Source organism: Micropterus dolomieu, linkage group LG11 (genome assembly GCF_021292245.1).
Source record: "Micropterus dolomieu isolate WLL.071019.BEF.003 ecotype Adirondacks linkage group LG11, ASM2129224v1, whole genome shotgun sequence".
Taxonomy (NCBI): Eukaryota; Metazoa; Chordata; class Actinopteri; order Centrarchiformes; family Centrarchidae; genus Micropterus; species Micropterus dolomieu.
The window spans coordinates 11,194,675-11,221,387 of record NC_060160.1 but is presented as its reverse complement, the minus strand read 5'-3'; the positions used below and the strand labels follow the sequence as shown (position 1 = coordinate 11,221,387).

The following is a 26,713-nucleotide window of genomic DNA, read 5'->3' as shown; positions in this document are numbered from 1 at the left end:
TTGAGGACAATAATTCCAATAATTTATTAAAGCATAATTTTGTAAAGCCAGTTACAAATAAAAAGGTACAACACACATATCTCTCTCTTTCTCTTTTTTTTTAAACAAGCACAGTATGTTTTACTATGTAATGATGATAATAAGCATAACATGAGATAAGAATGGGCCCCACTCTGGCCGCCTGCGGCTGATAACAGGACCCTCTGTGATGAAGTTGCCCTTGGAAACAGATTTGCGATCAGATACGTCAAAATCTGATTTTCATTTCATTGTTCTGTTTAGTATCCACATGAATCACATTTCAGCAACTATGGGGCAACTTCTTCCAACTCAGTGTAATATCAGTGACAGACAGAACCATAGATATAGAATAACTAGAACAGACAGCTCCAGGTTCCTCGTTAATTATGGCTTATGGGTTGCTTTCTCTGGTTCGCCTCTCATTTTAGCCAAAACTAAAATAACCAAAAGTACAAAGTGGAACCTGTGAGGGAGTTCTGCTTATTTTAACTCTATAGGCAGGAGGATCCCAGTGAGCTGTGTGTATGCAGCCAGGCCAGCTACCATTGAAGACACTGAGGGCATGTCCTTGGTATTTTTTCTAATAATTTGGGAACTTTCGAAATGGTAGTAAAGGAAAAACATATACACGGATACTTTAATAGGCTGATTCCTGTAATTTTAGACTAAATATATATTTAAATTTGAATATTTGCAAGCCAAGTTTTATTCCAGGTAATGTGGGAGGTCTTGACACAGTATTTAGACCATGTTGGGAAATAAAATCTTTTGACAACATAACTTAACAGAAGGAAGATCCAAATTATATAGTTTGTTTTCACTGACTCATTTGGACTTATGACCTCAGTGTTTCTAATATCCTGGCTTCAGGCCCTGTACGTGGCACTCCAGATAGACAGTAGACAATTTCACCTTACAAGTTCAACAAGTTCAACTTCACTTAAATATCTGTCCTGAAAAGCAGCAAACCATAACTGTTTTCAGGGCAAATATTGAAATTATTATTGACACAGAAACTAGTTAACTAAATTATATTTGGACCGTGTGTAGCTGTTAGACATATTTAAGTGTTCCCCCTGGATATTTGATGTGGGGAAACATTTTTGTCCTCTAGGTGTTACACATGAGGGATGCTGCCATCTAACTGAAGTGCCACAGAGTAATGTGATGTTAACATTACAGTGACTTCCCCTTCAGTTCAAAACATACACACACACACACACGCACACAAAGCATAATCAGCATTCCCAGTGCACAATTAAACCATTTCTGATCCCACATCCTCACAGCGTCTCATCTCCTCTTACACTGAGCCTTAAAAAATCCATTATATTTTTAATACATTATCCTCCCAAACATACCTTGCAATTACATACAGTTCAATACGAAATAAATTACCCCAAAACCCTCCCTTGAAATCCCATGCTTTTCCCCTTAACTCACAATCACAACATCATTCTTGGGAAAGGTTAGTCATGTAAATACGTCTTATTTCCAAGAAATACACACAGTAAAACCAATTCTCTTTTTTCATTTCTCTTTTCTTTTCCAACGTTTTGGATTACACCATAAATACACACACACACACACACACACACACACACACACACAACAGCATTCCAGACACAGCACTTCAGTGTGGTTAAGATAGCAGGGGGCATACAGTAATAATATTAGTATCAGTAATAAAACTCACACGTTCATAAACAGGTTGGAAACACAGACAAAGGGGAGCGCTTATGCATTATTGTTCAAGTCACTGATCTTCGTAAAGAAAAACTGAGAATAGCAGACAAGGATATACAGTATTTTATGGCTCCAATTAATGCTGCAGAGTGAGTCCCACAGATAACAACAATGACCAATTCATCAAAACACTGTGAAAACATACCATAGCAGCCAGTCTCATTATGGTCTGTGTTTTTACTATTAATTGTTATTTCTCTGTGAGTCACATTAATGGCACAGCCAGTGAATAATGTACAGTATTGGCATCATATTCAGACATACAGTGGTCATTATTAACACCATTCACTTGCATGTAATTTACACTGGAGGTGTCACATTGCATTTAGTATAGCATCTATATACTGTACAGTGCAGTGGCCACTGCAAATTCAACAATAACTCTTATAACGTTTGATATACAGTACAAAACGATAAATGTTGGTTCAGTTTAAGTGTACATGTATACGAATATACAGTAGATATATGCAGCGTGTGTTATATGTAGACATAGACAGGGAAATGTTTTGTCTTATATTCTGGTTGATACTGTTCTTCAAGTAAAGGCCAAGTGAGACTGTTAACCATGCACACTCTCCATGTCAAGCTAAACATGACAAGAGAGCCTCCAAAACAAAACCTCTACTCTTTCTTCTCAAGAATAATTATTTGATCATGTTCAGAAATACTTAAAGCCACTTTCCTTTAGCTGTGTTTTCTTCATGTGGCCACACGGTGGCACTGATGAGTGAGCAAGTGAACACTATGTGGGGGCAGGGAGCTCATTTTCCCTTTAGTAGCCCTAAAGAAGAATCATCATTGAGTCCTTTTTCTCAGTCACAGACAGATCTAAGAACAGCGGATGTCACAGATAAACGACAGAGAGAGAACAACAGAGAGAAAGCAAGCAAGAACAAGAATTCAGCATTACAACTTAATACCAAACAAAGATGCAACAGGAGTGGGGCCACGTGAAGAGAAAGAGAGAGACTAAAATTGGAGGAGTGAGAAAGAAAGAGAGTTAACTGAGAAAGTGTGGCTTTCTTCTGTCTGGCAGTGCACTGGGGGGAGGGAAGGGAGCCACCTGGGACAGGCAGGGACTGGGCGGCAGAGTTGTGCTTGTTATTACTGAGTTTTGTCCGAAAAAAAAAACGGAGAGAAGTTTGGAGTGTGCTTGAACATCTACATGCAGGACTACAACTGGGGGGTTATGTATTTGAAAAGACCGTCCCAAAATACAGGTTGTTTTTCTTTGTCATGCTCATTTCTAAATAGATCCCTTATCCCCTATCCCATGTGAAACCCAGGCCAGTAGAGTGTGCGTTTGGCTTCTGTGTCCACTTCTATCTTGCTTTACCCGTTTGATCATAGATGATCATCCAACACCCTTGATTCAACCTAGAGGATTAGCTGGTTGGTGCGACTGCCTCCATCAAAACCAACCAACCAACCACTGCAAGGGGGGCTGAGGCATCTGTTGCCACTGTATGAACCCGAGGGCTCTGACTGGTTGGTGGGAATCACCTGGCCCAGGAACTGGTGACGCTGGTTACTGACATGATGCTGCAGCGTTTCTTCACCATCATGTTGATGTAGGCCCTCATGATCTTGGTGATCTCGCCAACCTAAAGAGAGAGAGAAAAAGTGGTGGGTTAATATATGAGTCGTGATCTGGATTAGTGCAGCACTAAAAAGGGATGAAAAAAAGAATGAAGTGAAAAAGAAATAAAAGGTAAATTAAAGAAAATTCAAATTCGTGCACGTAGGTGAAACGTGCGGCGGGGGCTGCTTCGTTAAAGGTCACTTCCTGTTGCCAGCAGGTGGCGCTATGACTGTGGGTGAATGTCGGCATGTACATGTGTTCAGGGCGGGACTCTCATCCTACATGTACACTTTGGTCCAGATGTGAGCATGTACACTGAAGTTACAACAACTTCCTGTTTCATGGCGAATCATGGACGCCACGGACACGCCCATTGACAAAAACTCGCAAATAGCACAACTTTTCATCATCAATGCCTTTAGAAGGCACAGCAGAAATTTGACGTCGATCCGACTAAATCCCTAGGAGGAGTTTGTTAAAGTACGGAGTGTGTAAATCATCCAAAAATGGCCGTAAAATTCAAAATGGCCGACTTCCTGTTGACTTTAGGTTATGGGTTCTTGAGACATTTTTGTGCGTCTTGATATGATACATGTCCCCAGAAAATGTTGTGCATGTAGGTTGAACGTGAACGAGGGGCTAATTTTTTCCAATTTTCTAGGTGGCGCTAGCGAGTCATTTTGCCACGCCCATGCACGAAACCCATAAAATACGAAATTTTTCACCAGTTCTGACATGTGTGCAAAGTTTGGTGAGTTTTCGAGTATGCTCAGGTCCCCAAAATGGAGCGTACTTTGCAGAAAAAAAAAAAAAAAAATCTTAGCAAATTCAATAGGGACCTTGCACAGTCGTGCTCGGGCCCTAAAAAATAAAATATAATCTTTACAAATTCAATAGGGTCCTCGCACGGTCGTGCTCGGGCTCTAATAATGAGGTCTCACCAGTGGCGTCTCAAAGAACATCTCCCTCTCATCCACGATGATCTTGTAGGTGCAGGGCTGTGAAGCCCCAAAGAAGGTGATGTGTTCATACTGGAAAGTCTCCAGCGGTTTAGGTTCACCTCGTTTATACACTGACACGTTGTCCGCACTCACACTCAGCCACAGATCATGAGGGAAACCGCCCTCTTTACACTATAGAGACAAAAGAGAAGAGAGCAGGGACAACAAGAGGTTACTCATCAGGTATTTGCACAAATCTCTGATACCCAACATTTCCTCTATTATCTTCTCACCTCCACATCAAACAGAGTAGATCCATACCCAGGCCACTCTTTGATAACGCTCATATATTTAAGCATGGCCTGATGCTGAGGCATGCCCTGCAGCCGGGTCCACTTCTCCAGAACACTGGTCCGTGTGGCAGACGTCTCCTCCTTCACCCACATCTCCAGCATCTGCTCCTCCTCCACCTGCAACCCAAGCCAATACTCAAACAATCGGTCAATCAGACAGCAATCCAGTTTGTTGGGAGGTCCATCTGTCATTTAGTGAACCAGAATGATTTGACTGAGCTTATGGGAATGCAAAGATCCACCACATGAGACTTGTCACACTCCAAAACTACAGCTGGAGAAACACAGCTCCTGGACTGGATTTCACAGGACAGCTATGACACAATCTGAATAAATATTTCCATGTGGACATGGGTAAAATTATGGATTACAAGACTGTCCAATTCACTAAGGCCTCCTGAGCTTCCACAAAGTCAGAATTTATATTTACATTGACATCAACAGAGAAACATTGGTGTGATGATAGAAATGATAATGAAAGTGGTATTTTAAAGTAATGAGATCACACAATCATATAGTGCTATTTTTTAAAGTTACAAGCAACTACAGTATTTGTTCCCATTCATTTCCATACTACATGAAAAAAGATTAGTAGACTCATGAAACTAGCTTTAGTTTTGTAATCTTTGTTCAAATCTACCAAATTTTTTAAAAATCTGCCTTTTGTGGTTGCAAAGTGGTCAGGTTTAATATAAAGTACACATGATTTGCAGTAAATGGGCTAAAATCTTATTTCCGCCACTGACCTTCTGCTTCTTCAGTGAACCAGTCTTAAAGCTTCTCCTCAGGGTGCCATCCAGGAAGCTCGGGGTCTTTCGTTTCTCTGCCCCAGGTGGAACAACTCCCTGACCTCCTGCAGTGCCCTTCCCATCTCCTGGTCCTCCTCCTCCAGCTCCTCCAGCTCCGCCTGCCGCCCCCACGCCGGGCTTGGTGGAGTGGAGGATGCGATTGCGCAGACGACCAATCGGATAAACGCTTCCCAGGCTCCACCCGGCGCGACCTGCCCCATCACCATGGAGATACTGGAGACGTAAAGCGGCAAGGTGCTGCAAAGTCTCCTCTGAGGCAGGGAAGTGACCACTTATAAGAGATTCATGGGCCTGAGAGAAAGAAAGAGAAGAAGAATAAAATTGAAGAAGCAGTTTAATGGAATTACATCACAGTTTTTTACTTAATAAAGCATCACATCAATCATTATGTAATATTCTCAACTAGTTACTAAGTAGTAAACATTTTATTTATGGTATATAATATATTAATGCAATATGATATTCCCTGGTGTGTTTCCCTGGTGCAAATAACCAATTTATTGACTATAGAACCAACCACACCTGGTCCGAAAAAAAAGTAAATTGAATTGCAATGTACTTACTTTTATGCAAGAGAAGAACAACTGTCCCACAACAATCATGCAGCAGTGTTTATTGTAATAATATTTAAAGAGTTAAATAAAGCCTAAACAAAGTTACTTCTCATACTGTACAGTGAAGCTCACCTGCTCAAACATGAAAGCAAACTCCACTCCTTCTTTTGGCATGCTCTCCACATCCAAGAAGCAGTAGAGTTTGAAGTAGAGCTTCCATTCTCCTTCCTCCTCCTCTTCTTCGCTGCCTGCCAGTCTGGAAAAATAGGTAAAGCAGCTCAAAACAACCACAACATATTGTTAACAGCTAAACTAGTAAGATGGAATCTTTAGTTTTCAGACCATATGACACCGAAGACCATCAAACAATCGAAATTTGTGCAGATATAATTATTACAGATTAGAGAAAGAAAGAAAGAAAGAAAACATTTATATACTGTTCATAGAACCTTTCAAACTTGGCCAGAACGTCTGCCACAATCACTCTGCTCTCCAAAGCTCGGTCTGTGAAGGCGTTGTGTTCAAACAGAGAAAACAGGTTCTTGCTCTCCTCCATGGCCAAACCTCTGATCAGCTTCTCCACAACCTGCAGCAGCAACATAACAACACTGACCAGTTTGTAACAGCACACTGCAATTCAACCATTAGGGATAATATTTGACTGAGAGGAGGATGCATCAGTATGTTTGTGTGTGCGTTTTGATGTGCACCTCTCCAGCTGTGGTGTGTGAATTGATGGAGATCTTGCAGGAGCCTCCCCCGTGGCAGTAGACGGTGGTGCTCATCTCCTGTCTCACCAGCAGGGCGGCGATCTCCTCCTGAGAGGGAACAAACTCACGAGTCTTGGTCTTCTTAAGGGATTCCCCGATGAAACTGGCGTAACGCTCAATATCTGTGCCGGGAAAACGCTCACGGATCCTGAATCAGATCACAATACAGATTTATAACATATTTATGTCCCTGAGTTATATCTCAAAAAAAGCACAATCTATAATGCAGACAGACACACACCTCTTGAGGTGGAAGCGGAGGTATCTGAGAATGGCACGACTGGGTAGGAAGGTGCAGCTCATGCAGGTGAGCAGATGCCAGTGTGCCCGATTGGCTGGGCTGTTAGGTTGAGGCACATGATTGGTCTGCTTGATCACCTGACAATATACCTGAAAAACAGAAGTATGGAGGGGTTTGAGAAATTCAAAGTTTAAATCAGCATTTAACAGCAAACAAACATGTCAGACCACTGCAGAAACATTATGTTCGTATATCTTATGGTAGAAAAAGCACTAAGACACAAGTTCATAGGCAATGCTAGGATAGACAACATTCCGGGAAAACTTGTAATACTTATATTACTACTGTGTCACCTTTACTCCTGCATTTCTTTATTCAATTTTATCTGTATTTTAACACATAAAAATAATTTCCCACTAAGATTTGAGAAGAAAGTAAAGTAGACTTTTCTAGAATAATAAAGTACCTCATCCCTGAGAGGGCGCAGGTCCTGGCAGGTCTGCAGGATGCCCTGAATGATAGGCACCGTGTCTGCCAGCGTCTCCATCTCCTGCAGTGAGTTGAAAACTCGTACCGCCTCATCCTGCAGACTGGCATATCCCTGCTGCCTTTGTACTGCACACAGACAAAGCAAAAGCAAAGCAAAAAATGAACAAAGACACAATGTTCATTAGGGAAGAAAAAAGAAGAGGTGCGGCCATGCATGATGAAGAGGAAGAAGAAGAAAAGGGTCCGTCCAAGGACCCTCACTTGCGGTATTGTGTGTGTTTATCAAAGCTCACTGGGACACACTTGATTTATAAGGACATCCCGTCACTCGCGCACGCAAATACAAATACTACAGTAGTACATTACACAATCCAGTTCAGATTAGTTGTTTGAACAAGTAAAAAAATGCACACGCAGGAGCTGAGAGCACATGTACATAAAGAAGCACAAAATTATATATTTTTTGAAAGGTTATACTACAATTTTCAAGGATGGAATATATTTCTCGAAATCTTTGATAAAAGGATATGATATTTAATATTATTGGGTGTGAATGCTGCAAGCATTCGCATCCTATGTTATTGCTAACCTTTATTATTCTTCCGTCACGTTTTTCTGTCCGCTAACTAGTCCCACAGCTTTTGACGTAGAAACTCCGTTCAAACTCCAAGTTGTCCGGCTCAATGAGGAATGGGGTGCTATTACTTTTGTCATTGATACCTTGAATACTTTAATATTCAAGGTTTTCCAGGAAAATTCTCCCATTGTAAGTGAATGGAGAGACGTCGAAATCCTCCTCATACCTGCTCCACTTTGAAAGCTCACCAGTTCAGCATACTTTGAGCAACAGACTTGACTTGACTTAACTGTAAATTGGTCACAAGAAGTTAATATATTAATGATGTATTCAGCTTTTTGATATATTTTATGGTTTGTTCACGGTAACTGTCAAAGTTTTATGCTTTTTTGAGCTCTTTTCTGAGTTTATAACGGGTGTGTATTGTGTGAATTAGAGTGGGTGAAATCATAACTACAGTGTAGCAGGCTCAGAAAATCTTCTTAGAATTTTCTCTTTAACTCGCTGACTTGACCACAATTTTAACTCTTCATGCATAATTTTACACCAGAAACATAGTAAATTTTGTTGTGGTTCCTCAAATGGGCTTTTTAAATCCCTCGGACTTATAGATTTGTCTCTGTGTCCTTCCAAAGGACAAGAGTGACAGAAAATTCATCCATTGGCTGCCATTGTAAGTTCTCCTCAATTTTCTTGACCAAGGTACCAGTTTTTCAACTCGCCAAAGTGGTCACTTTTTTCAAGTTTATCCAAACAAAAAATACATCATATTGTTCACAAATGCCTTCTGCCGCTCTCGGTCTAGTCATTTCGTCGATACGACCTATAGTTTAGCCTCTGGGGAGGTTTGTTTGAGGCAAAGTCTCAGAAAGAGATTCCTATCTGTCTATATAGGATAGCTGGTTGCCCAGGTGATGATAATAAGCAGAGAAAGATCAAAGGGAGACACACACGCACACACATTATCTCTCTCTCTCTCTCTCTCACACACACACACACACACACACACACACACACACACACTTGGTCCTGTGTTCCGATTGGTGGACAGACGTTAAGCTATTTCTTGAATGAAGTTAAGTGTACTACATCCAGAGAACTGCATCTGCTACTACAACCACTACTACTTCACTAATTACTACTACAACTACTAATAACAGACACAGAGAGAGACAAACAGACACACACACACACTGTTCTCTTCTTTCTGAACAGTTGGGTCTCTGTATCTCACAGTCTCACAGTCCACCTGTCTCTCTGTCTCACAGTCCGTCTCACAGTCTTATAGTCCACCTGTCTCTCTGTCTCACAGTCCGTCTCACAGTCTTATAGTCCACCTGTCTCTCTGTCTCACAGTCTGTCTCACAGTCTCATAGTCCACCTGTCTCTCTGTCTCACAGTCCGTCTCACAGTCTTATAGTCCACCTGTCTCTCTGTCTCACAGTCCGTCTCACAGTCTTATAGTCCACCTGTCTCTCTGTCTCACAGTCCGTCTCACAGTCTCATAGTCCATCTGTCTCTCTGTCTCAGTCTGTCTCACAGTCTCATAGTCCACCTGTCTCTCTGTCTCACAGTCTGTCTCACAGTCTCATAGTTCATCTGTCTCTCTGTCTCACAGTCTGTCTCACAGTCTCACAGTCCACCTGTCTCTCTGTCTCACAGTCTGTCTCACAGTCTCATAGTCCACCTGTCTCTCTGTCTCACAGTCTGTCTCACAGTCTCATAGTCCATCTGTCTCTCTGTCTCACAGTCCGTCTCACAGTCTTATAGTCCACCTGTGTCTGTCTCACTGTCTGTCTTACAGTCTCACAGTCTTACAGTCCACCTGTCTCTGTCTCACAGTCCGTCTCACATTCTTTTAGTCCACATGTCTCTGTCTCACAGTCTCACAGTCTTATAGTCCACCTGTCTCTGTCTCACAGTCCGTCTCACATTCTTTTAGTCCACATGTCTCTGTCTCACAGTTCATCTCACAGTCTTATAGTCCACCCGTCTCTCTGTCTCACAGTCTTATAGTGCACCTGTCTCTCTGTCTCACAGTCCGTCTCACAGTCTTATAGTCCACCTGTCTCTCTGTCTCACACTCCGTCTCACAGTCTCACAGTCTTATAGTCCACCTCTCTCTCTGTCTCAGCATAATCATCCTGCTTCAGGATCTTGGCCAATCAGAACACAGTGGGCTTTTGGAGGGGTGGGGGGTAAGAGACAGGAGCATCTACAGCTTGCAGCTTGAGAGCTTGCATTCTGGGGTTGTAACCCAGAAATTTATTTTTGAAAACTGTGAATCATTCAAAATTATACAAAGTTTAAGGTTAGCAATCCAGTTTAGCATAAGTCTTCAACAGCCAGCATTCACACCGCAATTTCTCCAGAAATTGCACTGTCTAGTCTAATCTTGATAGTGTCAGATATGCAATATTTTTCTCATCAGTCCCATTAAGAAGAACAGATTTTTAATATTATGTGAAAACATCTGTGTGTTTGGAGATTAATAATAATAATGCTGAATCCAACATGTCATAAACATCTTCACGTCTGCTGATTGTCGTCAGTCCTAAAACCAGACTATAGGTGCACTGCCAACAACCGTACTGATGTTGTGGTGACCGTGGTGAATTGTGGGATATTCTTAGCTCTGAAAATTACTTCAAAGCCACCTTAAGAAAAGTGTGCATCAAGTGTGGGTCATCCTCTGTTGGCATGTTTCCAAAGTTGGATACTCTTGTCTACTACCTGGCAGTGAACCACAAGTGACCACAAGGGTGATGGGGCACACTCAGACTTGTTTTTAATGTGTGGATCATTGAATTTAAGCTTTACTCACGGCTGGTGACCTCTCCATAAGGGAGCGGCAGAAGAGGGGAATGCAGAGGATGCTGAGTGTATCTGAGGATGGGGTTCCTCCTGTACATTTGTTCCACGATGTCTGGGTTAACGCTGTTCTCCTGAGAGGGCACAAAGAGATCAAATTCAATTTCGAGTTTATGATTATGAATTTGAAAATTAACATTTTACTAGGAATATCTCTGTGTGTTTTACCTTGATGTCTCTAATGAGCTGCAGAGTTGGAGTTTCTATGGGGGTCTTGCTGTCTATGACCCCTTGTATCGCAGCGGTCCACCTCATGGCCTCGTTCAGCATCTTGGTATAAAGGCGGTAGGAATGCTTCCTCCCGTAAACGATGATGTTCCAGTAACCTGTGAAAACATTCATTACAGTCATCACATCTGTAGTACATCTGTAGTATCTATTACCCCAAAATGAAATAAAAAATATTTCCACTAAGGGGATGTTTCAGTTTTATAACACAGATATAATCATTCTCCTTTCTTTAGTTTAATGAAATCCAGTATATTTTTTATAAATAATATAAAACCAGAATCATCTCTTTACATGTAGTCTCAAACCTCCTATATCTAATCCCTAATTAAATTTGCCCTTTCTGCCTTTTCCCTTCATTCCTCTTTCCTCACCCGTCTCCCTGTGCACTCGTTCATCTGGCTGAATGATGGAGCAGAGGGAGTTAAGGACCAGAGTTCCCATCTTCGATGAGTTTCGCTCTGAGCTCTTGTAGTAATCCAAGGAGTTGTGGGTCAAAACAAACCAGCGCTTCTTCAGCTTCAGGGAGGTGCTCTTAGCATTTGTCTTCATCTCCTTTTGGAGCCAGCCTGAAAGATGACGAGGCAGGAAGAGAGAAAAGACAGTGAGAAGGTAATGTTTTATTACAGTAACACAAGGTTTGGAAAATTATTCAATGATTTGAAAAATAATTCAAAAAGTATAAGTAAGAATTTCCCTGTTTCATATTTAAAATGGATACATTTACCAAAAATCTCTCACAACATGATATTTTAAATATTTAAGAACATATATTGTTTTGGAAATTACATCACTCTCTAAAAAGCATTTTATTACACATATTTTACACTTTGTCCACTTTTTCACTGATATTTTAAATGGTAAAATAGGCTATACAAGAAGTAAACTGACTACTCTTTGAAGCTCCCAACTTTACATTTATCAACATCAATAACTGATCCTATTTTATGTCTCATAATATTCAAACAATTCCTAAAGAGTAATGAAATCCTCCGATAGAGAAGTACACGTGAAGGTTTACACATATTGCCAAAAAAAATTCATACTCACCTCTGACAAGGAACTCCTGCCCATCTATCCTGGCGTCTCCTTTGGGTTTCTGCAGCAGACTGATCCAGTGGTGCATCTCCTCTGGCGTGTCACTGTTGCAGTGGATCACACGGTTGGCCGTAATGATGACAAAGGAGTTGGGCCTGCAAAGGTCAAATGGATACTTAAAGGTGGAGAAAGCGATTCTAATCCAAAGTACGTCTTTTTGTCAGATTCAGTGAATATCTCCTCACGGTTCGCTAGCTGTGCGCTGAAAATAAACCCAGTGTTTGTACATAGCCCTGGCTCAGTAAACAAACAAAGAGGCTCGGACCAAGCACACAACACTAATACAGCTAACGTTAAATGACTTGCCCACAGACATTCAGCTTACTTTCTGGAGCTGTTGTTTGGTCTATATCATGATTTTTTTCATGGTGTTGGATTTTGCAAAAAGAACCACTCACTGCACCTTTAAGGGTTGTATAAATAAGATAGATAGTGATGGCATATTGAGTTTTCAAGTTTTCCAGGTAAGAAAAACAAAGAGACAGAAGCAGGTCTGTTGTGTGTCATTTGTTCAATGTATTTTTTTATGTTAATTTTGTTCTCAAACACTACACTACAGTGGATATGCTTTTTTCCATGCATGCTTGAATAAATCAGCTCTCTTTTATTTGGAAGAACTGACATCAAAAAATCTTATTATCTATAAATTATGTATTAAACGTGAACAAAGTCAAAAATGGTCCTCGACATGAAAATTGAATCAGGATATCCTTTCAGGATGACTGATCCAACTTACCTATCAGGGTTGTCTGAAGCACAAACAGAGTCAATCAGCCCCACATCAAGAGTTCCCTAAAGGACAAACGAAGAAGGAAGACGAAGGGAGAACCATTTAAAATGTTATTATTATTTTTTTATTATTATAATTTTTTCCCATTTAAAATATCATTAATGGTGCATTAATTAGCAATTGCAAAACATTAGCAATTGCAAAGTAATCGAACTCAACACAAAGTGATCTAAAATCATGCATTTTTCCATAAAAGCCATGACATTGAGTGTGACAGAGGAATAACTTAAAACAATAAATTGTTGTCATCTTGTTTTGAGAGACTGACCACAGCATTCTTTGGGTTAGCCTGTTCATGGGACATCTCCAGCAGCTGCTCAGGAGTGCACACACGCACCTTACTGAGCACATTAAACCACCCACTGCACAGACAGACAATCAGAAGTTAGAATCTACTCAGATACAAATAGAAACATGTTGCTGTTTTCTACAAAATCACTCGTCTCCAACACACCTTGCATCCTCTGGTGACTCAGCAAACACCTGATAGGTCCTTTCATCCGTTACAATGTTCAGAGCGTTTTCCTTTTCATGATTATCCACGATCTCCCTGTAACAACACAAACAGTGTACATGTCTGAAAGATGTTGCAGCTGTTGTCTAGACAACAGAGAACAGTGAATAAGGGATCACGTGTGATATATGGTTGGTTTTATTTGACACTGGAACTTCCTATAAATCTTACTTGGCGGCTCGGATGTCTATGGTTCCCTTCAGTTTCTCCTCACTGTCATTGTCGTAGTACATCAGCTTGCTGTCCCTCAGCACAAACCAGCGCATCTTCCAGTTTCTGAGGTAGAATTAGACAATGAAAATAAAGGCCAAGGCAACGCACTCTAAACAATTTAAAGAAAACAAATTTATGTGACTCTACAAATAATACATTTCTGTCTGGAATACAAAGTTAGCTTCTTGATAAAGAATACCTCTGACATACTACATATATGTAGACAAGGGTGAAAGTAATTATACACAAAATCTATGTTGCAATAGCTTTTTTAATGTACTTTAGGTCTCTGAATATTTTTGATTATATAGTAATCTGGTTACGTTTTAATCTAGTCAATTCATAGAGATCACATATTCATAAAGACAACTTGCAGGACCACTATGGCTTATAACATAACATACAACATGACCTTTTATTCTGTGTTATGTTTTAATTTCATGCATACCATTTTTTGTTTCAGCATGTCCAGGTCCCATGTTGGATTGAACTTGTGTCTTTTGTTTTTCTTTTTGTTTCTTTTTTTGTTGTTGTTAATATTTGGAGCAATGTGTAATGTGTACCAAACCAAAACAAGCATCAAACAATGTCCTCTTTTCCGAAATGTAACTCAGAGACTTTTACCCTAAATATATTTTAAACAATCAGCTTTTTACTTCTTTAAATTAGATTATTAACTAAGACTTGAAAAGTAAAATCTCAGGACATCAGCTTGAGTAGGAAACTGAAGTCTTCCAACACTGCAGAGGGTTCAAAGCATCAGGTTAGATATACATATGAACACCTCAACAGGACACAGGGGCTTATTCATCAATGACAGATGGTCATTCACACACTGTCTTCAAACTGCAAGACAGTCTTTCTAACAAGCAAGCCACCATGCATCAAGCAGCCAAACATCTGTTTTTAAAGAGATGAGAAGAAAAGCAGTGCTTTAAGTTAGATGAAGGTGCATTTTGAACTCCTGTACTTTTTACTTTTTAAAGGATTTTGAGTTTTGTAGGATCTTATTAACCCATGGACAAATACAAAACTACTTTATGAGGTTTTCAAATCAAAATTGTTCCGGACAGCACTTCCAACACTTGTTACTTTGGTTTCATTCAAGTAGCATGCAGGCTACACTCAGTAACAACTACAACAACCTCCGTGAGAGAGTGGAGAGGCCTCCTCCCTTCTTGTAGAGCCAGCCAGACTTGAGAGACTCTTGTTTGGACCGGAACCACATGAAGGTTTCATCCTTCAGCACACACCAACGCCTCCTCCATGGGATCATCAGACCAGCTGAAGGAGCAGAGAATAAAATGACAGTTAAAGACATCTTCAGAAAACAAGTTTAAAAACACAGAGGATATTTACCCACCCTTCATGTAGAGGTAACCGTGAAAATATGGTGGTCCATTTCCATTAAACAGGGTTACTCTGCCATTAGTCACTTCCTCATCAGTGTCCATCATGCCGTCATGTTCATCATCACTGTCTGCATACTGCAACATCACACAACAACATGAATTAGTTTTTGTATAACAACAAATGAACACAACAGTGGTTATAAGTACAGTACATTGTCAGATGTTTTAACAATACTGAGTAAAAATTCAAAAGATTTTCACTGTTCAGCTGTTCATACATATCTGCGTGCACGCGTGTGAGGATGCGTGTGAGTGTGTGTCCTCACAGAGTCAGAGCTGCCTCTGTAGGACTCGATGCTGGCGTTGGTGCAGGTCGACTTCCTCGGGTGCTCCTCGTCCGCCACAGCGGCACTCCCGCGGTTGCTCCCTGATACGGAGCTGTCGTCCCCGGCAGTGACGGACCCTTCCTCCTCCTCCTGGTCATAATCTGACTCTGTATCAGCCGGCATGCTGTAGATAGGCTCCTCGCCGTCGCCGAGGCTCTCCACCATACTCACCTTCCTTTCCGGCTCTGCTTTGCCTCCCTCTCCTGGGGGAGGGGGCGGTGGTGGTGGTGGTGGAGGAGGGGCAGCCGAGCCATCTTCAGGTGGAGGGAGAGGAGGAGGGGGAGGAATTCCAGCTACAGGCACGCCGTCTGCAGGCAGAGGAGAGGGAGGAGGTGGCGCAGGAGGCACTGTCCCCTCTGCAAAAGCAGGCGGGGGAGGAGGAAGGTGAGCAAATATCTCCTGATCCAAAGGAGTGTCTGTCTCAGCAGGAGGAGGGAAGTCAGGGAGAGGGATGCACTCCTCTTCAGCGTGAAACCCCTCGTCCACCTCTTCCTCTTTGGACGGATCTCTGGCAGCACTTGCAGCTTTGGGAGCTTTCGCCTCTGCAGCAGGTTTGGATGCGGATGCTCCCAGAGAAGGATCCACACCTCCAAAGTTCAGGAGGTCAATGAGCTCCGTGGCCTTACGCGACGCCTCCTTCTTCATCCGTTTGAGCTCAGCATCCCGGCGCAGCTGAAGCTCCTGTTTGGAGGACTCACACAGCTGGGACACCTCGTCCTCTCTCTTCTTCTGCAAGCGCTCGATCTCTCGCTCCAGCTGCAGGATCTCCTCCATCTGCCGGGCCTCGTCCTAGAGCGGAGGGAATGGAAATATTTAACAATTTAAACAAACCAAAAATTTTATTTTCAGTCTTAATTCTGTAAATCAAAGGGAGGAGAATGAGCTGCACAATCCCCGGTTAGAATATGAAAAAATCTAAACTTGACGCACTGAAGAAGCAGGATTTTCCTCAGAGGATTTATCTTTTTTCTCATCTCCTTCATTCACTTCCTCCTGCTCCCCGTCGCCTGCCGTCTTCTTCTCTCCCTCCTCTGTCTTCTTCTGTTCCTCCTCCTTCTTCTTCTTCTCCTCTCTGAGTTTTCGAACTAGAGAACGCGCAACCTGACCTCGCCTGTGTCTCTGCAGCACCAGCGCCGCCTTGCGCTGCCTCAAGAACCGTCTGCGTTGGATGTGCTTTCTGAAGTGTTTCTGGAGGGTGACGATGCTGGCACGTACCCGCTTGAAGTGCTTCCTGTAGAAAAAAATGGAAAAACATAAAACAGAAGGACTAGCACACAGTATCTTTTGTAGCTATTAGAGAGGCACAGTCTTGTACATGAATGCCCAAAATGTCATGTCATATTAGGAGGGTCTTACTTGGCAGAGAAAGTAAGTAGGTGGGCTCGAATTATCATGGCAGCTTGGCGTCGGATTTCATCTCTGTCTTTCTCTAAACGCTGCTCCAGAGACTCTTTCATAAACACCTGCAGAACAAAAGGTGGAGTGTTATCTTGAAGACATCTAATGTCGTGTATAGAAAACATATTAAATGACGGATAATGTTTATCATCATTGTTACTAGTGTTGGTGGTTCAAATCATCATATCATCATCATATCTGTCACGATAGCTTTCTAGAGTCTGAAAGGTTGTTGCAAAAACTACTAAATCTTACCTTAGTCTTGCCAAACTGCCACTCTTTCTTGGTTTTGTCATATTTGGTTAGAAGGTCTGTGCTTCTCTTCTTATCATCTACTGCTGCTGGTACCTTGTCTTTCAGAATGATCTTATACCTGGTAGGCAGAAAAGAAGTGTGAGGGACAACAAAAGAGAGAGATGGGTAAAAATTCAGAGACACAGAGATACTCACCGAGAGAAGAAATCTTTGAAAGTTCTGCGGACGGGGAACCCAGCCCGACGGATCTTCACAGTTTCCAACATCCCAGAATACCTCAGCTGGTTCAGGACGACCTCTGGGTCAAACACATTTGGATTCTAAAAGTAAAATAAGAAAGATTATATAACATTAATATATAATGAGGGTGATTGTCATTCAGGCTCTGAGACAGTATCAATGTGAATTTGAGAACCGATAGAGGTGTGAGACAAAAACAGACTTACCTTTTTCATGTTGGGTTTAATGCAGCGAATGAAGAAAGGGTTGGATACACTCAGAGTGGCCATGAGAGCATGGAGGGAGTCCTGAGGAGACAGAGAAAGGAAAAAAAAATGTTTTTCTTTTGCATGCTGTTGAACAAAATGACCATAGTTACTCCTTCAATGATCATTACATGTCCAAAAGAACCTTGAAAAAATAGTTTCTTCAAATAGTTCATCCTCAGCTCTTATGTCTCTATAGGGTTGAAACAATTAGTCATTTACTCTATTTTGCAAATATTTACTATTCCTTGTTTCTTAAAATGTAAGGATTTGCTGCTTTTCTCTGTTTTATATCACTATAAAGTGAATATCTTTATCTTTTACACTGTGTCAAACAAAACAGGAAATTTGAAGATGTGAGTTCTGGGAAAATACGATGGACATTGTCATTAATTTCTTTTTAATTATATTTTTTTTAGACTAAGCACGGAAATGTATCCATAACTATTCTCTCAGCCGCCTGTGGTTTAAACCCTTTGTTGCGAGTTGCATGTTACGTTGGGTCTCTAATAATGTCAAACTGCTTGCATCACTCACCCTGAACTGGGAGCTCACAGTAGGTTTGCGTCTGGCTGTTCCCATCTTCTCCTCATTGTTCCTGCTGCCGACCTTCTCAAATAAGTCATAGATAAAGTCCAGCCTGCAAAGCAGCAGAAATATAATGTATCACACACATGATAAGTGATTTTAGTGGAAATACTGATAATACCGATGAAACTGTAGCTGATTTCTTTTTCTTGAAAAATAAAGACATTTTCAGGAAATGTATCAATATATTGCTAGCAAGAGAGAACTTGACATTTCTTAATGAGATGTGATTTTACAGTTTTGGGGCGATTCAGTTGTCCTCCAAGCCTATCAGACATTGTCAGAAGCACATTTCTGTATATTTAGTTTTTTGGATTATGGTTTTCACCTAAAAACAGTGTATATTAGTCTTTAAAATAAGTAGAATAAATTTGCATCAAGATTCATACCAGCTCAAAAAACTGGGTAAACAGAAGGACATGCAAAGCATGCAAAGCATTTATTTGTTGAATGACTGAATTGACCCTATAACTTAATACACTCTCAGGACTTATTACAGATCCAAACAGCTCTTCATTTAGTGTAACTGAATGTCCTGCCTGCTGTCCTTGAGCATGTTTAGGATGTCGTCTCTGAAGGTGTCTCTGTTCTTCTCCAGGATCCCTCGAACATCATATAGGACCTGACCAAGACAGACAGGTTCATTTTAAATTTCCCAGACTTTCCACATTAACTTATACAGTAGAGCTAACATAAAGTGATGCGGTTATGTATAACACACCTCCCCAGCATAATGTTTGATACCGAACTGATGGTCAGCAAGTCTGGGCTTGACATAGTAAGGGTTTGTCTGTGGAAAACACAAAAGCACAAAAGATTAAATATAATGTGACATTTAATACCAGCACAGCACTATTTTTTAATAATGCATGCAGTTTGTGTGTGAAAATAACCCACAGAGTGTCTGCTGTGCAACTTCTCAAGCAGAGTGAAATCTGTTCCTTTGGGGAATCGACTCTCTTCATTCACCAATGCCAACAAGCCCAGTTTCTAAGAGAGATGGGAAAAAACATCATGTTATGGATTCAGCTTGATGAAATCAGCACCACTTTCTAAGACATCAGTCCAAAATTATTAGATCAGTTTCCAAAGAGCGTCTGAGGCACACATCCAACACAGCTCTTAACAGACAAGAGAAGTATTTTATCTCACTCTGATTGAGAAAAGTATGTTCATACAGGTGCTGAAGTCGTTTTGTTAAAGTGAACATGACTGTTTTTAGCCACCAATTCAACTTCCTGGCCGGATGCTCAGAAGATTTTAAGATTTCGAAACATTTGCTGCACTAACTGACAGTATTACTTCTCTGAACACCGTTTACCCTGCTGAATCAATCAATCAAAATGTATCTTTTCAAAATCCTGGTTCAACCATGTAAAGTATTTTGTAACTTGGTCTTTGAAAAGCACTGTATAAATAAGGTTTATTAGTATCTCCTACCTTTTCTATAAGGTCAAGACACTCTGCATTGTCCATCCAGTCTATGGCATCCCACTGGACACCTTCCCTGTGGAGAGCATACTCAAACCATTATAAATGGAAAACTGGTGTTCAGTATTTATATAACTTCAAATCACTGCACACACTGAACAAACTCAAGATAAAAAAAGATCCTTGGAACCACACAACCTGAATATCTCTTAGAAAGAGAGCATGGTTACATTAATCTGTAAAAATGAATTAAATTAGCATAGGGAAATACAATAATGTATGTTGATGATTTTTCTCTGCAAGTGTATTAACCGCCCTGAGATTGTAGTAGGAAACTGACCTTAATTGAAAACTTATAGGAACAGACAATAGTTGCATACTTGCCTAAAAACGTAAGAACCTTTTTTAGGTTAATCGTTTTGTTCATGTGGTGTTGTATTATACTGTATACGCATTATTGTTTGGACTTAATGCTTTTATTTGATCCATTAAAATACTATTTTAGCTCTATTTTCTACTTGTGAAATTACTACTTACTAAATAACTAGTAATATGCAAGTCTTTGTTTATACAGGTTTGTATAAATATACTGGATCTGGAAGTGCACCTGTTGTACTCTAGCTGCTCCAGGGAGAAGATATGCTTGTTGAAGTACTCCTGAAGTTTCTCGTTGGCGTAGTTGATGTTGAACTGCTCAAACCGATTCACCTGCAAGCAAAGGCACATATCTTATAGTCACATCTGCATCTGGTCTGCTGGTACTTAAACTACAAAACAGCTCCAAGTTCTGACCTCAAAGTTTTCAAAACCAAAGATGTCAAGGATGCCGATGGATTTAAAGTTTTCCTTCCCTTTGACCTTCTGATTGATCTTCAGGATGATCCAGGAGAAACACTGGGAATATAACGCCATCGCCACAGAGTCCCGGGAATCCACGGCCTGTAACAATGAGAAAGAAGACCGTTGGTGTTAGATTGTGTGTGTCAGAAAGAGACAGCGATAGATCAAGAAGGGGGAAATAAATGTGTGTGTATGCGACCTGCTCTATAGTGAGTGGGGAGCATATTTCCTCTCCTCTGAGGATTATGGAGCGCTGAGTCAGGACTTCAGACAGCTGGAAGGCATCCAGGCCCAGCAGCTCACTGGCATTACTGGCCACTGAAAGATGGACAAAGATGTGCTACACTTCTGCAACATATCAATCCAAGTTTTACTTTTTCCTCACTCACATGTGAACTGACCTTGCTTGGTGGTGATCTGGGCTCCTCCTGCAGTCATGAACTCGATGTTTCCCAGCTGTAAGACTCCTGACAGTAGCTTAAACATGTCTCTGATCTCCTCCTCAGTGAACTCTAACACTTTCAGCGCCTCCTACGCAGATAAAAGCACAGTGAGAGAGATCAGGTGCTACCAAGAGAGGAGGTGCTTCTATGCTCAGTGCATCCAGAGGTTTGATAAATGGTGTTGTGAATTTCAACTCCACAAACATTTCTCTGAGCTAGAGCTGCTCTGCAGGCAGAAATCATTTTAACCTCAAGATTCAATGGAAGAAGCCCCCCTTTTTCACCAGAAACTATTAAACGTAGGGACTTCAGTTCAATCAATATTTTATGTTATGAAATTTGCAGGATCAAAATAATTTATCAGCCTGTAAATATCCCCTTAAGGGTTCAAATTAGGTCTTTATATCTATTAGTTTTGTGTTTGTAGTTGAAAAAACACCCACATTCAGATTAGAATTTAGTTTAGTATGCCTTTGCGTTCATAGCTTTGTGTGAATCTGTTCATACCCTGCTGATAAAAGCAACCTCCCAGGCAGAGGTTAAGACATATAGGGCAACACACACAACAAACACAGTAAATGTATTCACACTAACCATAACACTGTTGAAAAGTTCTTTGTCATTCAGGCTCTTGTCCTTCAGACACCCTGATTGGCTGAGGTAGTGGAACGATTCAGGAGGGTCCTCCAGGAAGTAGAGGCCTGATAGAGGAAATGTATAATGTAAGTATGATATTGGGAGAAGCACACATTAAGATACTTTACTGAACTTACACTATGTAGATGTATGTCTGGAAAAGCTGCAGTAAAATTACACAACATGTATTTACTGTAGATCTTTTTGTATCACCATCTGCGCCCATCTGTTGCAACTGTATTATGAATACTTTCAAACAGTAACATCAAACCAAAAAAACAAAGATTTTTTAAAAAGACACTATTGATATTTGAATATTCTTTATATTCTTTTTTCTCACTTTTATGCTCCTTGTTAGCTCCTGCCAGTAGAGCATAGAAGATGTGGTAATTTCGTTCTCCAGGGTTTTGTCGTACCACTCGGTTCTATAGCAAAAATCAATGCAGCAAAGCAACTATTAATATTTCATTCTGACTCACAATGTAAAACTGACAAGCAAGTCGTAATTAATTTTAGCTTGATATAATCGGGCTGCAGACATGGACTTGGTTACCTTTTCCAGTAAATCTGAGAGGTAGAGAGTCAAGGAAACAAACCTGAGTAATTCACAAATATACTCCTTTCGCAAACCTTCTTATTCAGCAAAAGCACATACAATAATAATACAATAATAAAAGCACATACAAGCTCTGGTACATTTGATATAAATACACTTATTTTGTATATAAATACAGGATACAATCAATGACGCAGCCTCCTTGGATGTTGCCGACTTCAGAGAAGTGAAGTTGGATGAATTTCCCAAAGCGACTGGAGTTGTTGTTATAAACAGTCTTAGCATTACCAAATGCTTCCATGATCGGGCTGCACAGAGAGAAAACTGCAGTTATCCGTGTGTGTATGTATATATATATATATATATATATATATATATATATATATATACATATGTGGAAAAGGAAGCAGCAATGCCCTGCTTCATGTTAAGATAGTTACACACAGCTACAAGTGCTCAATACAAACTCTGGTTGCTTGCTTACTGGCTAATTGGCACTTTGGTAGTAATCAGAGCTGTAGACTTGAGGCTTGAGATATGGGTTTAAATGACTCTCTAAGGCTTGACTTGACTTGGAAAACAAAATCTTTCAAGTCTTGCTAAAATCCTTGAACTATAAAAAAAAAAAAAAAAAATTAAACCTTGCATGGGTCCACACCTTGAATATGTAATTATTAGAGCAATGCTGTAATGAATGGACATGATCTCAACAAAAACGCTGCAAAAATTAGACAACAAGCAAAAATTCCAAACATTTGATGGTACCGGCACCTAAAACGTGCTTTTCTCTGTTTTATATTACCATAAACTTACTATCTTTGTGTTTTTACCGTTAAATGGTCAGAACAAGCTCCTTGGAAATAAAATTTTTTAATACTATTTCACAGAGCAAACCATTAATCGAGAAAATAATAAGCAGGTTAGTTAGTTGCAGACAGCGTTCAGAGGACTTGACTTTGAAGACCCATGACTAGACTTACTTCTTCCTTAAAGATCTGAGCCTTCCTAGCATCTAATTTCAGGAAAGTCCTTGAAATCTTCAAACCAGACCTGGACTTGTCCCAAACAGCTCTGGCATAAATAGTAAAGGAGCAGGAAGGTGTTTCTTCTTCATTTTGCTACTTTGTACCTGCTTTGTACGATGGCCTGCTCCACTCGTGTACTTTTCTCAGATGGTGGAGTCCCGGCTGAATTTTGGCTCATCATCGAAAGGAACTGAAGCAACAGTTTAGTGCTCTCAGTTTTCCCTGCCCCTGATTCACCACTGGAGTACACACACATACATACACATTTAATTAAATACATTGTGACCTTCTCTGACATTCCCATGTCTCAAACTGGTCTTGATGTCTCATTGATATTGGGGTTTGATAGCTTCACAGATATTGCATTAGCCCCTAATTTATCTCAAGCAGGATATCAAGTGAGATAAAGCCTGAGTATAATTGAATGCACGATGAGATCCCTGATCCTACAACCAGATCAAGGCAGCTTGCCAAGCCGGCCAGGAGCCAGTTAACCATCTTCATCTAGTGGGTTTTTCTTATTGGTGGAGGGATGCCATTCATTTTCACCACTAAGGCAGATGCAACCTCTGTTCCATCCTCTAGCCCTTAATCATCTGACAAAACCTATTGTTTAGGATTGACTCGTTGAACTCAATCTTTGCTCAGTCTCTCTCCCCAAACAGCCAATGAAATCAATATGTCTGAAACGTGGTGACCCTAGCCTACGTCCTTTAGCCTTTTTCATTGGGTATAATTGGCTCTAAGTACAAACAGGACTATTAATATAAATATATTCATGCAATATAAGTGCTCTGTATTCAGCAGTGCTCTGTATTCATGATGTAAGGGAGACAAGGTTTCTGTAACATTATAATAATTTGCCTTGGCTGTTGGTTGTGGGCACAATCTTGGGATAAGTGTTAATTGCATCTCCCTATTTTTGAGAGAAGCAGAAATTTAGAGACATCCAAGACCTGAGCGAGGACATTTTGGGAATTATTACTTATTCGCTGGTGTATTTTAGAGGGAAACCGATATATTTCATTACTAACATAGCCTCCTCCATGTTTGAAACTCACCTGATGAGGACACACTGACTGTCGTGGCGTTTCCAGATGCAGCGGTAACACTCATTGGCCACGGCAAAGATGTGCGGAGGGAGCTCCCCTAGGTGGTGCTTGGAGTACAGGTCCACCCTCTCGGGGTCATACATACCTGGGATCTGCTTGTAGGGGTTGACAGCTGCCAGGATGCTGCCGATATTAGTCTGAAACAGTCAAGAAGCAACATTTCAGGTTGTGTTTCTGTATCACTTTTTAGCCTTAGGTATCTTTTCTTTTTGTTTATTTGCTTCTTTACTTATCTTTTGCTGCCATTTGTTTCCACTTCTCTCTGTTTCAAATATACAGATAAATAAACATGCACCCATACACTTAAAAGCACTGAAAAACATATCCAGACAACAAACTCTCAGGAACACATACAGTACATTTATAGCAGCCTGGACTGGAGGATAAGGGAACACAGCAGGGTGGGGATCTGACAGCAGGCTAGATTTAAATTTTGAACTGTTTGTGCTGAAACTGTGACCTTGCTTTCCATTCATCTGCACTAAAAAGCTCACGTCAGCATGCCTTCTATCGTGTCATATTACCCTGTCTGTGCATTTTGTGTACTACACCCCTATAAAACTGTGCTGAAGGACACATACAGACATAAATGCATGAGCATACAGTGACACAGAAAGCTGGCCCACACAGGGTAAATTTTTATGATCAGCTTAAGGGAAATCCGTGTATGGACAATATTTCATCATCTAGATTGGTCACACCCGACAAAGCTGTTATTGGTCCATTGTCCGGTAATCTGTCAGGTTTTTCAGACTTTTAACTCATCATAACCGTGATCCCCGCGACCCTGTACGCAGGATAAGCGGTTGACGATGGATGGATGGATGGATGGATGGATAACCGTGATCAAGATGTACTAGTTTTTGGCCTTTATCATAATTAATTAATCTCAATATCCATTTTACAACCACAAACAGAGATTTTTGAGAGATTATTGTCTTTTCAATGGTCATGGTCATGGGTGGGTAATTTTATGGACATTAGCTCAACACATCTGTACAATATATGCAGTTACACATCAACAAATTAATACAACAATTCATTTTGCTTGTAATTATTGAATCAATTATTGAATCTGATACTGCAATGTCTGCAATGATTTACTGTGCATTCATGCCTGTACACAAAACTAGAATCATGCATCTGCGTATTTTTTACTCTTTTTTTTGTCATTTTAGTGTGTTGCCTTTCAAGAAAGTATGTTTGAAATACAGCGTTACAGTTTATTATTTTATCTCATTGATAACAGCCTCACTGTTATGTGTTTGCTTTGTAATGTTTGCTTTCTTTACACTGTGATACTCTAATACAAAGTGAACATTTTCTATGGCCTCTGCTTCACATTAAAAGTGTTCAACTGGCAAAACTGGGTGGCTTGGTAGTTATAGGAAACACAGTGTATTTGTATTTGGGTAGTGCTGACCTCAACTGTTCAAAATGCATCTCCAAAATACAATGGCCATTTTCCACCAGTTTTTTCTCCGTTGTTTGGAATGTGTGTAGCGTGAAATTAGATTGGTTGCAATTATTATTGACAGACATTATTATTAAAACTATAAACGTAATGTACACACACATTTGGCCACATACATAATGCACTCTCACACATACTTACAAACACACGGGCACATGTGTCTATCTGAATGCACTTACATAGATGTTATCCTTCTGGTAGCGCTGGTACAGGTTGTGCATGATGGCGGCCTCATGCAGCTCAGCTAGTGCTGACATGTCCTCCACCCCATCGATGCTGGACTGGTGCATAGCATACACCCGCTCCCTGGTGACCTCCGCCTGCTGCAAGTACAACACCTGAAAGACAATGAGACATATACAGTCACTTATCGTCCCTCGTTTTTTACATGAGTTTTACTGTAGTGAAATGTTGTGCTTTGGTTGTTTTTGTGCGTACCCAATATTACCACAGCCTGCAACATCTATTTCCCATCATGATTTTCAATAATCTTGAGAAAACCCCAGAACTTTTGTCATAATTTGACTGTAAATAGCAAAGCAAAGCAATATCCCTCTGTCAAATTAAAACAACGCTAATGCAAATCAACCACAAATCTGTTCAGACTGTAACCTGTCTTCAACCTTAACCTTGGAAACAACAATTTGACAATTTGGTGTTCAGGAAGATGACAATTGTTTTGGGAAATCTGTTTATTCGCTTTCTTACAGAGAATTAGATGAGAAGACGGATAACATCAGTCACATCAGACCATTTAAATATGAAGCTACAGCTAACAGCCAGTTAGCTTAGCTTAGCATCAGCCAGAACAAACCCTCCATAAAACCACTACTTGTTGTCACTAAATGAGATTTTTCATAGTGATATGCCATGTTAATTAGTGAGCTTTAGAGTTGGTCGTAGGTGGATTTTCTTTGGACATAACCAAGGTAGCT

The 26,713-nt window shown here is 40.5% G+C and overlaps 1 protein-coding gene across 1 annotated transcript; it reads right to left on the bottom strand.

The window, feature by feature from the left end:
• myo10l1 (myosin X, like 1) lies at nt 1-26,068 on the bottom strand. The gene is made up of 41 exons (XM_046061780.1): nt 25,958-26,068; nt 24,254-24,441; nt 23,297-23,431; nt 22,351-22,475; nt 22,165-22,178; nt 21,952-22,036; nt 21,570-21,676; nt 20,934-21,063; nt 20,732-20,850; nt 20,485-20,631; nt 20,300-20,400; nt 19,702-19,768; nt 19,159-19,251; nt 18,983-19,051; nt 18,801-18,883; nt 18,211-18,313; nt 17,635-17,715; nt 17,384-17,508; nt 17,189-17,306; nt 16,892-16,998; nt 16,466-16,766; nt 15,476-16,324; nt 15,161-15,284; nt 14,940-15,081; nt 13,756-13,860; nt 13,525-13,620; nt 13,339-13,432; nt 13,017-13,072; nt 12,233-12,375; nt 11,557-11,751; nt 11,123-11,280; nt 10,908-11,028; nt 7,484-7,632; nt 7,018-7,166; nt 6,717-6,924; nt 6,456-6,592; nt 6,139-6,262; nt 5,390-5,743; nt 4,584-4,760; nt 4,291-4,482; nt 1-3,371 (listed from the first exon to the last, which is right to left on the bottom strand). Exons 1-41 carry the CDS (start codon nt 26,066-26,068, stop codon nt 3,267-3,269), a joined length of 6,087 nt encoding a protein of 2,028 aa, XP_045917736.1. The 3' UTR covers nt 1-3,266.
• Between the last annotated feature and the right edge of the window lie 645 nt (nt 26,069-26,713).

Coding starts and splice junctions, on each gene's coding strand:
- myo10l1 (XM_046061780.1), bottom strand. CDS start 26,068: ATGCACCAGTCCAGCATCGATGGGGTGGAGGACATGTCAGCACTAGCT. Junction 16,325..16,465: donor AGGAAAATCCTGCTTCTTCA/GTGCGTCAAGTT, acceptor CCTCCGCTCTAG/GACGAGGCCCGGCAGATGGA. Junction 15,082..15,160: donor CGGTTACCTCTACATGAAGG/GTGGGTAAATAT, acceptor CTGCTCCTTCAG/CTGGTCTGATGATCCCATGG.